Source organism: Thalassophryne amazonica, chromosome 10, assembly GCF_902500255.1.
Source record: "Thalassophryne amazonica chromosome 10, fThaAma1.1, whole genome shotgun sequence".
NCBI classification, from domain to species: Eukaryota; Metazoa; Chordata; class Actinopteri; order Batrachoidiformes; family Batrachoididae; genus Thalassophryne; species Thalassophryne amazonica.
Genome location: NC_047112.1, coordinates 17,623,161 through 17,638,674, shown reverse-complemented (window position 1 = coordinate 17,638,674; position 15,514 = coordinate 17,623,161). Strand labels below are relative to the sequence as shown.

General features: G+C 40.3%; 1 protein-coding gene across 1 annotated transcript in view; it reads left to right on the top strand.

Annotated features, from left to right (window-relative positions):
- Nucleotides 1-15,514, top strand: part of LOC117518379 (contactin-associated protein-like 4) — a 315,610-nt gene that overhangs the window by 36,253 nt on the left and 263,843 nt on the right. Inside the window, exon 2 of the mRNA XM_034179490.1 lies at nt 4,178-4,288. Within this exon, the coding sequence (XP_034035381.1) occupies nt 4,178-4,288 (111 nt within the window). The remainder of the gene's footprint in view (nt 1-4,177; nt 4,289-15,514) is intronic.

The following is a 15,514-nucleotide window of genomic DNA, read 5'->3' as shown; positions in this document are numbered from 1 at the left end:
ATTCTGAAGAACGTTTCTCTCGCAGGAGATCCATCCATTCAGAACCTCAAATAAAGGACTAAAACAGTTTTTATGAAACACAATATGGGTGTGACAAAGGCGGACCTTATTTCGCAAAATCTTGCCCTTATTGGTCCTTGTGGGCATTAAAGGGAGGTCCAGCCCTTCCCCATGACCCACACGGTAACGGGACATATTATAATTTATATTGTAACTTGAATCTCTTTGTTAGAAGTGGTAAAACTGGTTCAACCCAGTTCAACATGCACATTTAGACAAATAACAGACTAAAAGTATATCAAACTAAGAATATAACCATTTAAGTAAAGTCATTACTTAATACTAAAACAAATGGCAAATAAAACAAAATAACAAAATAATATATAAACACACAAATATATCTAACAATATCATAGTTGGTAATCTGAATGAAAGGTTAACTGTGACGCTAAACCAATAACCCACAAAAGGATTTACCTGGAGATATTGCTAAATGCTAACATCTAACTTCTATTATTTTCATTTATCCGGTCATTCCCTGGAGATTACCATTACTTTGCATGGATGCCGATACTCTATAACAGCTTACCAAAGGTGGGCAGAAAATAAAAGGCAGGCTGATAATGAAAGGATAATGTCTTTATTCACCCCTTTGGTGTTATGTGGAACAGGATTTTTGTTTTTTTTTTTTTAGTACCATGGTATCGTCGTACAATGTGGCTGTACCCTGTTCAGGAGCAGCACCACCCTCCGTACCTCACGTCAGACCTCCTGGACCAGGTTTTCTGGAGGCAGGGTGATGACAGTGTGATGTATATTGATTGGTTGCTTGAACATAATTCAAAATGGAGGGAATAAGCTTTGAGACAGCTGTATTACTGTGTAAATCTAATATGTTTAGCATTTTTTCCTTGTATTTTGATAGCGAAGAAAGTTAGCGAGAAATTACAATTTTTAAAATCTAAAACCCTGTTTTTGTAACCAGATAATACTCCAGCGTGATTTACAAGACCTCTTACAGAGACGTTAGCAAGCTAACTAGTGATACAGGAGCATCGTACCGAAACAAATCCATCAAACTTTAGGGCGCCTTCACACATACAGTACGAATACAGTGTTCTGTTACAAGACAAGCCCATTACTGGTCAAGTGCTAACTTTAGTTGAAATGTTTAAAAACTTTGAAGTAAAAATTTGCCACCTTATCTGACAAATCTGACCATATCCTGTCTGAATATGCAAGATTTGAGCTGTTTTCAATCATAATCTGGCCTCTTAAATCTTTTGAGCTGTGATAGATGTGGCGAATGTAATGTAATAAATAATCGCAGATCCCTGAAATATATTTGAACCAAAGAGAACGAACACAATATCTACAGAAGTCAGTCCAACTAAAATGGACTAATGAAGCAACCTCCGACTCACACGCCGAACTGCGAATATTTCTGTGAAAATGAATGTTTGACTGGGAAATAAACATCTCCAACTTGAAGATAACTGTTTACTTCTTCTTTCCACCCTTGACCTCCAACCTCAAACTGCGTCTGGTTATGCGCATGAGCATATCACTCGGTATGTTGGTCTGCTAATGCTTTTCAAAGTTAGCTGAAAAGCTAATCTGCTAACAAAGATGTTAGCTACAATAATTAGCTGTTTGATTAGCTGAGCTGTACCTGTATCCTATGTCATCAATGTTATATTCATTTAATTTAATATGAAACACAGTAAAGTGCATTTTCCCAACATAAATGGATCAGAATTCCACATGCCGACACAGTTGTGGCCAGTGGAGGCTCCTGTAGATTACATCAGTATTTATATTCTGCATTGCTGCTCTTGGTTTGTGCCGTCTGTTAGAAAAAGCAAAGAAACTGGACACGCTGTAGCTCCACTTGAGAAATGACTTTTCGCTCCCTGTATCTGACAATGCCGTGGTCAGTCATCAGCAGTTTGAACAGGGTTTTACCGCCATTTCCTTAGACGCTGTCTCTATTTGTGTTGTACCTTTCTCTCTGCCTCGCCTTTTTAAATGTCACAACTCCTCAGAGGGAAAATCAACCTTGCCTGTTCATGCATCTCTTCTCGGCGTATCCAGCTTTTCTTGGCGAGGTTCTGTAGACACATTATTCACGGAGGATTCACAGCTCTCATTTAGCCTTTGCTAATGTCAGTCAGTTCAGTCTGTGCTCCCTCAATATTTGCAGCTTCCTCTGCAGGCTTGACAACACTGAGGTGCAGCTTTATCAACGGTGGAAGAATCCAATGACAGCTTTATATACAGTGCATAGAGAAAGCGCCTTTCCATTTCTGAACACGCTTATTGCAGTCAAAGGTTGCTTTTACCCAAACAACCCAAGAAGCCTCATGTTGACCTTGTCCAGAGGCAGCATTGACATCTCTGGTCTTGGCAGCATCTGGGTTGAACCATCACACAGTGGAAATGTGCAAGATCTTTTTTTTTTTTTTTTTTTAAAGTAATAGGCACTGTGTGCTGCAGACCAAAGATAAAAATGACCATGCAGAGTTGTGTGAGTTGTCTAGGTAGATCAGAAAACATGCAGGGTATGTGCTCTCCAGAAACAGATTTGGGCAGCTCTGATCCAGAGGCTTATCAACAAGAAGACCATAAGCCAGGGTTTGTTATTGTTTGGGCTTGTGTCAGTGCGCTTGGTAAAGGTAATTTATGCTTCTGTGATGGCACCATCAATGCAGAAAAATAAATTAAGATTTAAGGCAACATATGTATGATGCCTTCAAGATGACATCTTTTCCAGGGTTGTCCATGCATATTTTCAACAAGACACTGCAAAACCACTTTCTGCCCACATTACAAAGACATGGCTGCAGAAGAAGAGGGTATGCATACTGGACAGATGTGTGTGCAGTCCTGACTAGTCCCCAATAAAGAATGTGTGGAAAATTTTAAAAGAAATATGCAGCGACAACCCCATACTGTTGCATACCTTTAAGACCTGTTTGTGGGAAGAATGGGACAAACTGATGCTGGAAATGCTTCATTGCTTGGTATTCTTAATGACAAAACGTCCTTTTAATTCTACCTGGTTCTTACTGTAATACTGTCCCTTACAAAATACTAACTATTTTTCACTTTTAAATTTATTCAAAGTCACAGTGGAAAAACAGGCCTGGATTCTGAAGAACTTTGAACAAAGGACTAAAACAGTTTTTTATAAAGCACAACATGGGCATGACAAAGGTGGACCTTATTTAGCAAAATCCTTCCCTCATTGGTCCCTGTGGGCACTCGAGGGAGGTCCCGCCCCCTGTCCATAACTCGCGCGATAACGGGACATATGATTTATATTGTAACTTGAATCTCCGGTTCAGCCCAGTTCAACATGCACATTTAGATAAATAACAGACTAAAAGTGTATCAAACTAATATAACCATTTAAGTAAAGTAATTATTTAATACCAAAACAAATAGCAAAGAAAATAAAATAACAAAACAATAAATAAACACACAAATATATCTAGCAGTCTTTTAAGTGTTGTGAGAAGGAATGGCAACAATACAATGTGGCAAACGCTTTCCAGCTTTTTTTTTTTTTTTTTTGGAATGTGTACAGGAGTGGATGCATGTCATTAACAAGAGCAATCGGAGATTTCTGATGTCCGCCAATCTGGATCCGGATCACCTCCAAAATTCAGTGGAGTCTTCCATGGCCCAGTATCTAACTGTGGTGCAAAATTGGTGAGAATTTGTGTAGTTTTGACGTAATTCTTCAAAGCCTATATAAAGTGAAATCTTGATCCAGAATTTGGATCTGTATCCCGATCACCTCCAAAATTTTCCATTTCCTATATCTATCTGTGGTGAACATTTCGTCAAAATCAATACAGTAGTTTTGACATAATCCTGCTAACAGGCAGAAAAATAAACGCCAATGATTTTGTTACGTCCTTGGCAGACATAATAAATGAAATTAAGTTGGCCAGACAAGATATGAAATATCTTGGGTTCACACTGTCTGCAATGAAATAAAAGTCAAAGTAAATGTAGGAATCACTGCATTACTATTTTAAAAGTTGCATTCTCCATACTATCCTATAATCTTTTCTTGATTTGTTTGTGTGTGTTTTCAGAAGTGATGTATTATACCGGTCTACAGGGTTTAGTTAAATAATCAATCCATATTTCTTGCTTTGTTTGACAGAAGTATGTGACAGCCCACTGGTGTCCAACCTGCCGCCATCATTGTTCAGAAGCTCCTCCCAGTTGTCCAGTAGCCACGGGCCGGGCTTTGCTAAGGTCAACAGGAGAGACGGTGAGGAATCATAATTGCTGTCATCCACATTATTCTTCGCAATTTCACAACTCGTCATGACTGCACATTTCAGAAAAAGTTTCTGTCATATGAAATAATAAGTGGGCTAGAATCTGTTCCAGGCTTTTTTGTTTTGACATTCTTTTTAACATTCTTTCAGAGGCTCAGATTTAAAGTCATGCACACTGCAAACCTCAAGTGACAGTGAAATTAAAGGGTTTTGGAGCATGAGTGAATTTATTAGTAAGAACTGATTACCCGTGGCAACTGACTGTAGATTAGCAATAAGCGCTTTCGACATAATGTCTTTTTCAAGTGAAAAGTGCACTTCTGTTCCTGTATATTTAGACTTTCTTAATTTTTGCCGTCTTTCAGCTTAGTAGAAATGAAAACAAAGATGTGTAGTACAGTTTTTCAAGTTTCAGCTGAAAGCAGTTGCATGCAAATCTCATGAATAAAAAGATCAAATGTAACTGGACAATGTGGTGCTGAGATGTTATACACCAGATGTGCGTACTTTACTGACTGCTCAACATAAAAATGTCTCACATTTGAAGTGTAGAGCAGGTAGCTTAGTGGGAGAGGATTTGGTCCAATATGTAGACCTGGCTTGGATAATACCAATCTGGATCAGTTCATGGGCATAGTCTCATTCTAGAGGTGCTTTCTTCCATTTGTGAAATATAGCGAGGATTTGTACCATTTTGTCCATGGCTGATGCTGAGACCCTGATTCATGCCTTTGTTTCCTCCAGATTGGATTATTGTAATGTCCTGTTTTCAGGGTTGCTACAGTCCAGTATCAGGGGTCTCCAATTAGTTCAGAATGATGCTGCCAGTTTTTTGACACGGAGCAGAAAGTTTGACCATATTACACCTGTTCTGGCATCCCTCCATTGATTACCTGTCTGTGTGGGGTCAGACTTTAAGGTTTTGTTATTAGCCTATAAAGTTGATCATGGACTGGCACCGACCTACTTAGCTGATCTGATGAAACCCTATGTACCGTCCTGGGCTTTGCACTCATCTGATGCAGGACTGCTTTGTGTCCCGAGGGTAATGAAAAAGTCTGTCGATCAAAGGGCCTTTTCTTATTGTGCCCCAGTATTGTGGAATGGTCTCCTAGTGTCGATAAGACAGTCCGATACTTTGGAGACCTTCAAGTCAAGACTGAAGACACATTTTTTTTCTCTATCAGTGCTTTGGTTAATATAGTGTGTTATTCTGCTTTTATAAAAATTCTTTTAAAATTTTATTCTTTTAATTTTTGCTTTTAATTGTATTTTTAAACTTGTTTTTATTCATTCATTTTGGAACTGTTTTGTGTGAGGCACCTTGGGGCGCCCAGTTGTAAATGGGTACTGGTCTTGGCTACGGCATTAACCTCTGATGGACTGACCGTTCATCCAAGGGGAATTGTAGATGCATATCTGCTTCACCCTACAGTGTCCAGGAATGAGCACTGGCACCATTGGGGGCTCACGGCCTGTGTAGTACATCCTTGTCTTCTTTTTACTCCATAACACTTAAAGTTAATTTAAATCATTGATACATAAATGGAAAAAATCAGCACATACAGTATGAATGGTTAATAGAATTATAAGTGGAATAATTGTGGAACTGATCATTATAGGCAGGAGTAGACAGTAACACTGGCTCAGTGGCCTATTGCCAATTTTTGTGGCCATTGAGCATGATCAAATTTTATACTTCAGTAGGTCGATGGGCCAGTAGTAAAAACAATTGCTTAAGTGTGTCTTGCAATTCAGTCTCAGCCTACAGTGGTCCAAGTTCTTCATGATCAGAGTTCAATATTTCCACTGGCCTACTTGTGCTGTGCAAGGTTCTGGTGGAAAAGTTTATTTTAGGGACCATCTGGTCTTGGTGGAGTCTGAATTCTTTGAAGTCAGATTTCAAAACGAGCCAGATTCCCTAAGTGGAAACCTGACTGTGACAAGAGCAGATAAGGACACCATATATATTGTTGGAGTTTTGCAGTACAGTTGAATGTGATAGTTTTCAGCTGTTTAGCAGTGTGTTGATTTATTGGATGGCCAGGATGAAAAAAAAACAATTTAAAACTAATAACTAATGAAGGCCATTGGTGTTTATCACTGTATAATGTAGCAATGAAGCAGATGAGTCAACGATTAGTCCTGGATGGGACACAAGTCCATCATACAGTAGGTTACATCCCCAACCAACGCAGGTACCCAGTTACAGCTGGATGGACTGGGACAATGCAGTTGAAGTGTTTTGTTCAAGGACACAGACAGGTAGTGCAACTGGGAATCGATAGCCCAACTTCTTATCCCTCAAACTACCCCGCTCTACAATAAATAATAATAATAATAATAATAAATAATTTGGTGTGTACCATATTTCTCCACTGCTTTCCCCTTCACATTGCCAAAAACATTACACACACTAATCACACACTCGAACCATAACAGAAGTGGATGACAGCAAAGACGAGCTGAACAGTTTTTAACTTTCTTTAAAAAGTACTACAGGTGACAGCTCTTGCAACTTTCATTAATTTGGGAATTTGCATATGAGATGCACCTCATTCAGCATGCACAGCTACGAACGGTGGTGCACACCCTTCACACCTAGCGGATAGGAGCTAAAAGGTGCAGTAGTCACATATGTTTGAATCCAGCTGTCAGCACCTTTCAGCTTCATGTGTCTGGGCTTGCACACATGTTCTGCCTGTGCAGATTTGTTTCCTCACCAGTAATACTCACACCTCTCATTAAGGGAAATGACAAGTGACACTATGATTGGCCCACAACGCCTGCTTGACAAATGAAGAAAGTAACTCTGCCACCTGTGTGTCTAGCGCCCACCTCGAGATATCAGTATAAGAACATACCTTATAAGAATTTGCACCATGTGTCAGCATCTGCCTTTATCCCTTTAATGTCCACATATTTTTCAATACAGTGTAGTAGATATTAATATTCTCTACCAAAAGGTTGAGCTGACCATTAAAGGGTTCAGTTAGGGCCAGAGAACTGTATCGGTTGTACACTAACAATGACACTTGCCTTAAATGTTTACTTTTGTGCAAGAATATAGTCTGAAAGCTGGGGTTTGGGGGCTGTGTTTTTCATTGGAGCAATTGTGAATGAGCGCCATTTTGCAATGATCAGAAATGTTGTCTGTCCTTGTTTCCTTCCCATTTTCATTTCTTGATGCTGTGTCTCAAAGGAAAACGGTGATGGATTCGGAAGATTCAAGTTTAACTTTGTGTAGGACCAAACTTTCTGCACTTGGCTACTTTATGACATGAGTTGTCAAAATGCATCTTCAGGCCAGAGAAATGTTGGGAACACTATATTAAAAAAAGTGATTTTCTTTCAACACTTTATGATGTATTCAACCTCGGCGAGTTGCAGTCTTGCATCAGTCTTTTAGTGCTGGAGAGACTTTCCTGTCTGCAGGACACAGAATGCAAAACATCAAATGAGACTCAGCTGGAGGCTGACAGGTTGAGACAGGTGCATATGTGTTATTTCCCTTTGTGGGTATGGGGGGGGGACCCTGCTTCCTAAATTGTCATTCGTTGATATAGTGTGAGATTTACTGAATGACTTTGAATGCATCACAGGCCATATCTTGATATGAGAACAAGTGCGAGAGTTATAGAAAAGAAACTTTATTGTCATTGCACATATATACATGCATACATCCTTAGCATTAACCCATCCTAATTAGTTAGACACAATCCAACCACTAGGAGCAGTAGGCAGCCACAGTCCGGCGCCCGGGGACCAACTCCAAATGTAGACGCTGCCTTGGTCAGGGGCAGAGAAAGGAGCAGACCCTAAAAAAGCATGTTTTGATTGTGGGAGGAAACCGGAGTGCCCGGAAGAAACCCACGCAGACATGGGGAGAACATGCTAACTCCACACAAAAAGGCTGGGAATCGATTCCATGACCTTCTTGCTGTGAGGCACCAGTGCTAAATGGTAAACAAATAAATGGCAAACGGACTGCATTTATATAGCGCTTTTCATCTGCATCAGATGCCCAAAGCGCTTTACACATCAATGCCTTGCATTCACCCCAATGTGAGGGTGCTGCCATGCAAGGCGCCCACTACACACCAAGAGCAACTAGGGGAATTAAGGACCTTGCCCAAGGGCCCTTAGTGATTTTCCAGTCAGGCTGGGATTTGAACTGAGGATTCTCTGGTCTCAAGCCCAGTGCTTAACTGCTAGACCATCACCTCCCGTATGTGCTAACCACTAAGCCACTGTGCCCCCCATGGAGGTCAAGCCTGCAGCAGGTTAGCAGTGTGTTTGTCAGTATTAAAAGCTAGAGGATTAGTGCATCACCAGTGGAGACGGTCAGTTAGAGATGTCATAGTGACACTAGGGTGCCTTAATTGAGAGAGTAGCAACATGACGAGTCGAAAAAAAAAAACAGTCACGTGACTCGCGGTGCCATTTGGGTTCAAATGGCATTGGCTGTTAATCTATCTGCATGTAAAGCCAGCTATTTTATTTATTTATTCACAGAAAATGCCCAGTTGTTGTGCATTTGGATGCACAAATAGACACAGCAAGGGTTTCAAGATGTACAGATTCCCTTCAGATTTAAACAGAAGAAAAATTTGGGAAAATAAAGTCAGCTATGCTGGATGGAAGCCGACATCATCGTCAAGATTTTGAGAGGTAAATTTGTTGTTCAGTCCCTTGTCCAGTAAAACTCACCTAAACTGTCATCGTATAAAAGGGATATTCGCAGTTACCGGACAAAAAAAGTCCCAAAATTTTTGTATTGTTTTCCATGTAATAAACACCACATATATCGGATTTTGTATCTAATTTTCACTCACATCGGATAAAATGTCCCGTTCCGTGCTGACACTGGCTGATTTGAGCAAAGTGGGACTGGAGTCATTTCTGTGATTAAAAGACCGACCGTTTATTTTTTTTACACCATGCTCAGACTCAGACCCACAGAGTGGACGTGCACCTGTTAAATCAAACACAAAAGGCTGTGATTTGACACTTTTCTGCTTTCACGCTTTCATATTTTAATCATTTTTGCAGTACGCACGCTGATTACAAATGGATCAGAAAGGTGCGCAATTTTACAACACGGAGTGGAAAAAGAGGAAATTGTTCAGCTTACCTTCGAATTGGAGGTGATGATTGTAGAAAGAAAAGCTTGTTGAAGGTCATATTAGTCTAGAATGAAGCATAATCCAGCTACGGAGAACTTTAAAACTCACACACAGAGTTACAGAGCTCCAGAAGCATAAAATCAGGCTTTAAATTAATTAAATAAATCATCATAAATTATAAATTTTTGTAAATTTGATAGCTTAACTACTTCTATATTTTTGATAGCACCTGTCCCTGGAAGTGTTGCTGTATGTGGTTAACTGATTTAAAATATGCTGAAAACATAAAACATCATTCAGTAGTTCAGCGCAGTTGGAACCAAAATGGCGCCATGTTCTGAGTTGACGCCACTCTCCCAATTAAGGCACTCTAAGTGCCACTACAATCATGAAACTGCACTCTTATTGTTCTGTGTACTGCACTCTGTAAATATTCTGTAATTGTATCTGTACTACCATCAGAATTCTGCGACTGAGCAAGGCATCTGGAAGTACAGTATGCAAAGTTGTGCCCAGGAACTAGATATCCATCCATCCAGCCATCCATCATCCATTGGTAAGGTTTGACCGTACTTGTGTAAAGCACCTTGAGGCAACTTTGGTGTGACTTGGCGCGATATGAATGAAAGTAAATTGAAATTGAATTGAAATCCATCCATCCTCTATACCTACTTATTCAAATTAAGGGTCTGGGGGGGTTTGCTGAGGCCTATCCCAGCAGTCACAGGGCATAAGGTGGGGCCAATGCAACTGGACATATTATTCAAATTTTAAAAGTATTTATGCATTTCAGAATAATTAATCCAAAGACCTTTTTCTTATAATCCCAACCCCAGACCATTTAAGACAAAGTAATATGCAAGGTTGCTAAGCAGCAGAAACATCAGGTTTACAGTGATGCTCGGACACCTGAACCCTATATCAACCTTCTAAAAATGGGAGTTTCAAGAGCCCAAAATCTTAAGAGTCTGTTCACATTCATACACTGCACGAAAGTATGTTTTATATACCTTACAATAAAAAGAGACCAGTCAGACAGAAAGTGGACTGATGAGTTGCAGGTTCGAGGTGAGACGTTTTATTGCTGAAATACTTTCATGACAGTATTGATAGCATGGCGCCTCTTGTATCAGAGATCAATATTTCATCATTTGTCTGGGGTAGCAAGAAGGTTTATAGAATATGACTCACAGCCGATCTCCGTAGGTGTCTCGGGTTTCCTTCTTCACTAAAACTAACATCAGGGATCCTGGACACAGGCAGATTTTTAGATTGACACCGTTGAGTGCTGCTTCTTGCCTCTCGTTCCACATCACTCATAAATAATTTACATTTTTTACACAAATACTATGAATGGTGAGTTTAAAGTTTTAGGGGGAGAAAAAGGTTGTTTAGGGAACATATGAGTTCAGATTGAAGGTCAGAAACTGAGAGAAATCTGAGCCTCAAATTTCCTACATTATTTGGGACACTGAAATGTGGGTCACTCGCTGTCAGTCTTTGAGAGATTCACAGTCTGTTAATCTGGACTCAAATGTACAAACCATTACAAGATTTAAAATCATGCCTGAACATCATTCCAGAATAGGTCAGGACAAAGGTGAAAATGCTGCTGAGCCAAACTGAGGAAGCCCATCACTGCTGTAAAAATTTGAATTACATTTGCGGTTGAATACCAAATGTTGAAATTTTATGGAATTTCACTTTGTTAACATCTTGATTTTCTGTTCTCAATGCGAGTTCTCTCTCTGAATTTGAGAAAATAAAGAAAATTTACAGTAGAGATTTGAAATTATGCAACTTGAAAATAACAATGAAGAATTCACAAAGTGACATTCAGGCTACCTAAATTCAGAAAGGTAGTTTTCAGTGTCAAAGATTTGAGGGATCCATGGGCTGTAGATTTGGTAGTGTTTATGTAAAGGTAGCTGACGTTTTTCAAGGGTGGTAATAAATTGTGCAAAGTTTGTATAATGAGTTAGAATTGCATGTGAGTTTTTAGAACCTTAGATCTCAACCATTTTTAGAAGAGGAACTCAACCCTTTTATTTCCTGTTAATTATGTAATTTTTTTTAAATTAATTTACCATCTTAATGTATTTATAAATTGTTTAGGTTCTTGTTATCATATACACATGATTATTATTATTATTACTTCTATTTTGATATTTGATTTTTAAATGGACTACAATGAAAAGTGTTTTCACTTTCTTGTGTCAGTCATATTTTTAATGTATTTACAATTATATTATGTACTTACATTGAACTTACTAAATAAAATCATGCACACATGCACGTACCCAGATGCCACGTCACTGTTAATATATAGATAATGTACCACCCCCTGCTGGAATGGCATGTGAGTCCAGAATTGAATTATCAACATCCACTGTTCACTGTTGTTAGCTAATATCCCTAATTTCTCCAAAAATATTAGTCCTATCAACATAACTTATTTGCTGCGTTCATCCTTGACCCAAAATACATATGCACACCAAACGGCAAATGTCAGCTCTCCCCAGTTTCTCCGCACATTTACGCACACATACATGCACACAGAGGCCACTTGGCTTTTAATACATAGAAGTTTAAATCTGAATATCATGTATTCGGTCATGACTGAATGTCAGACTTTGATATTGAATTACTGATACTTTTCCAATTATTATGACAGCGGTTTACTGTACAGCTGCATGCATTATCCTCACCCCCAGGCCTGCATGCACTCATGCACGTGCACACACATACACACGTACTCCACCAGGTGTCCCCTGAAGTCTGAGTGAGGATTTTGCCTCTGGATATGCAGACAGACAGATGGACAGACAGACTGAAAGTGGAATTCTGTTAAAAAAAAAAGTACATCACTAACTCACCACAGGGGCACCTCGTCTCAGCAGAGGTACAAATCAGATTTGTTACATGTTCAAAATTCAAGGGGAAGGTCTCTCTTGGATGCTGATGTGAGACTTTGAGAAGAGCAGTCTTGGTACATTTTGGAGCTTTGTGGAAGTAAGAGTTTGCATATTTATCCATTTACATTGCAGAGCTGCTTACTGAGGTGCCAGAGCTGAGAATTATCAGGGAGTTTGGGATTTCATTTTCCTCCACACCGACTATATGAATGACTTAACGGAATTGAAGGCAAATGGATGATACTTCAGTGGAAAGTTTTTTTCCCCCTCCAAGTACAATTGTAAAGTTTTGGGTTGGGACATTTTTATTTTAAAATGCAAAGTACATTCTGTTAAGTTATACATAGGTGTTCGGCGATGCCAGTACCTTTGCAGGACGACAAAGGTCCAAGCCTTTCGGGACTTGGTGCTCCCTGTCTTATGTGGTTGTGAGATCTGGAAGCGACTCATTGGCCTTGATGTCTTTGGTACCAAATTGGGTACTGCTGGCATGACTTTGTGTCAAGCAAGTGGTTGCTTCAGAGAGACTCACATAAGGTTTATTTCCTGCTTTGAGAGGGAACATCAGTTATGACATTTTGTACATGTACCACTTTTCTCAGGACATGATCTGACATGCAGATGCCTCAGTGTTGAGGACCTCAACAGTTGAAGAACACAAAGGGGTTGTCTACATTTCACCTGAATGCAGGCAGATGGATACTTTCAAGGGGACCAGCGCTGTGCCTGGATGGCTGCCATCAGGGACTCAAAGTGGTTGTGTAGTGTGGTGGATCTGACAACAACGCACGTTGCCTAACCCAGTGATTCTCAACCGGGGTGCCGTGATCGATCGTCGGGTGTATGTGCTGTAATAGTGTGGCAATGATGTAATGCTCTTTTATTCCAGTAGATGGCAGCAAAGCGCTGTACTATAGTATAATAGACATACTTGCGCACATAGCGTTGTGCGTCTCCATGGTTACGGGTTGCTGACTACAGCGTGAATCTCAGCTGCTCATGGAGCATGGCTCCTCTGGGGAAGGAGAAACCGCGTTGGCTGTGGAGGTGTGCGGGGAAGGCGGCCTGACATCCGTTGATGTCACCGTGGTCAGACTTGGGCCTTCTCGCTCACAACTGGGTTCGCTGAAGGCAGCCTCTGCGCTCCGTGAATATTAGACTGGCAGATTATTGTCAATAAAAGTGTCGACATGTCTAAAAAAAACACTTGAGATCAGAGCGCAAAATGCTTGAGGATTTTCGAAATGCGGTATTTTCTGTATCGATTTTCTATTGCGATAATTGGGTTTTGCGCAAAACCAGAGGTAATAGAATTATAATATTATTTTGGTTGGTGGTGTTTTGTAAATATAAAAAGGGTGCCGCGGCTCAAAAAAGGTTGAAAATCACTGGCCTAACCTGACCTGATATTGATAACTATTTCTAGGAACGTACCCATCTTCACCCGGGTAAAGAGTAGTTAACAAGGTCTAAGCATTTTTTCAAGTTAAAAAAAACAACAAAACTAAATAAAAAACAGTTGGAATTAGCTGTTTTAGGCTGTAAACAAACTGCTGGGTTCACAGAGTTCTCTTTCATTCTGTATTATTATGCTAAAACTATAAAACCTGTGCTGTTTCCATTTAGTGTTCAAATATTTACTATGTGTGTTGATTATGTCTTGAGTGTTCTTTCTGTTTTCTAACTTTCCTCCTCTCATCCCTCATCACTTGATATTGTTGTTAAATCTATTATTTCTGTAATTCCTTCTTTCTTGAGGAGAACTTGCCCCGTTCTTCTTCTGTTATACTTCTTGGTCTGTAATTGCATTTTAAATTCAACACCATTAGTACTGTCAGGAAAACATTAAAATAACTTTATTCCATCTTAGCCAAATGTTAATGACAGTGTTTAACATTTATAGGCAAATGTTAATGACAACATTTAACATCTAAAAGGTCTGTGTTTCTGTGGACCACCCTGATAATTGCAAATTAGAACCCCTGTAATTACCCTGGAACAGACTTGGAACACTTCATCACTACCCAGCAGTCATTTTTTTTTCTGTAACTACAAATTTAGATTTGAAAGAGGATTTTGAAGGCTTTAGATTGAAATGAACTGTGTGGAGGCAGCCATAAAATAAGGTATTGATTTTCGTGTGATGTTTATGTGCCACCTGTGCCTCCAAGGTCCCCTTTTTATCCTGCTTTTAAATTGTACGGCTCCTCCACTCATTTTAATTTTAGTTATAGTCAGTCTGCATAATCTAATTATATGGGTAAATATTAGCTGATTCCTCGGCAAAATGCTGCTGAAACCTAAAATGAGTTTTTAATTACGCAAGGCTGCAGGGGTGTTATCTTCATTTTTGTTGCCTTTCCATCCATCTGGTTGACTGGTTGACTGACCAAATTGAGAGTTTCAGGATGTATTTGAGTCAGGGTTAGTGCCAAAGTCCATTGATTTTTAGGATCATAAGATCAAAGATCATGTTACTGAAAGCATATTTTAGGACAAACACCATTGCACTTGCAAAAAACCCCTGTGCATGCTGATTTACTAACAGAGCGTACTGAGGATTTCATCCATCCATCCATCCATCCATCCATTTTCTTCCGCTTTATCCGGAGTCGGGTCGCGGGGGCAGCAGCTCAAGCAAAGCCGCCCAGACCTCCCGATCCACACACACCTCCTCCAGCTCCTCCGGGGGAACCCCAAGGTGTTCCCAAGCCAGCCAAGAGATGTAGTCCCTCCAGCGTGTCCTGGGTCTTCCCCGGGGCCTCCTCCCAGTGGGACGTGCCCGGAACACCTCTCCAGCGAGGCGTCCAGGGGACATCCCCAAAAGATGCCCGAGCCACCTCAACTGACTCCTTTCGACGTGGAGGAGCAGCGGCTCGACTCCAAGCTCCTCCCGAGTGACCGAGCTCCTCACCCTATCTCTAAGGGAGCGCCCAGCCACCCTGCGGAGGAAACTCATCTCTGCCGCTTGTACTCGCGATCTCGTTCTTTCGGTCATGAGCCAAATCTCATGACCATAGGTGAGGATCGGAACGTAGATCGATCGGTAAATCGAGAGCTTTGCCCCCCTACTCAGCTCTCTCTTCACCACGATGGTCCGATACAGCGACCGCATCACTGCAGATGCTGCACCGATCTGTCTATCGATCTCACGCTCCATCCGTCCCTCACTCAT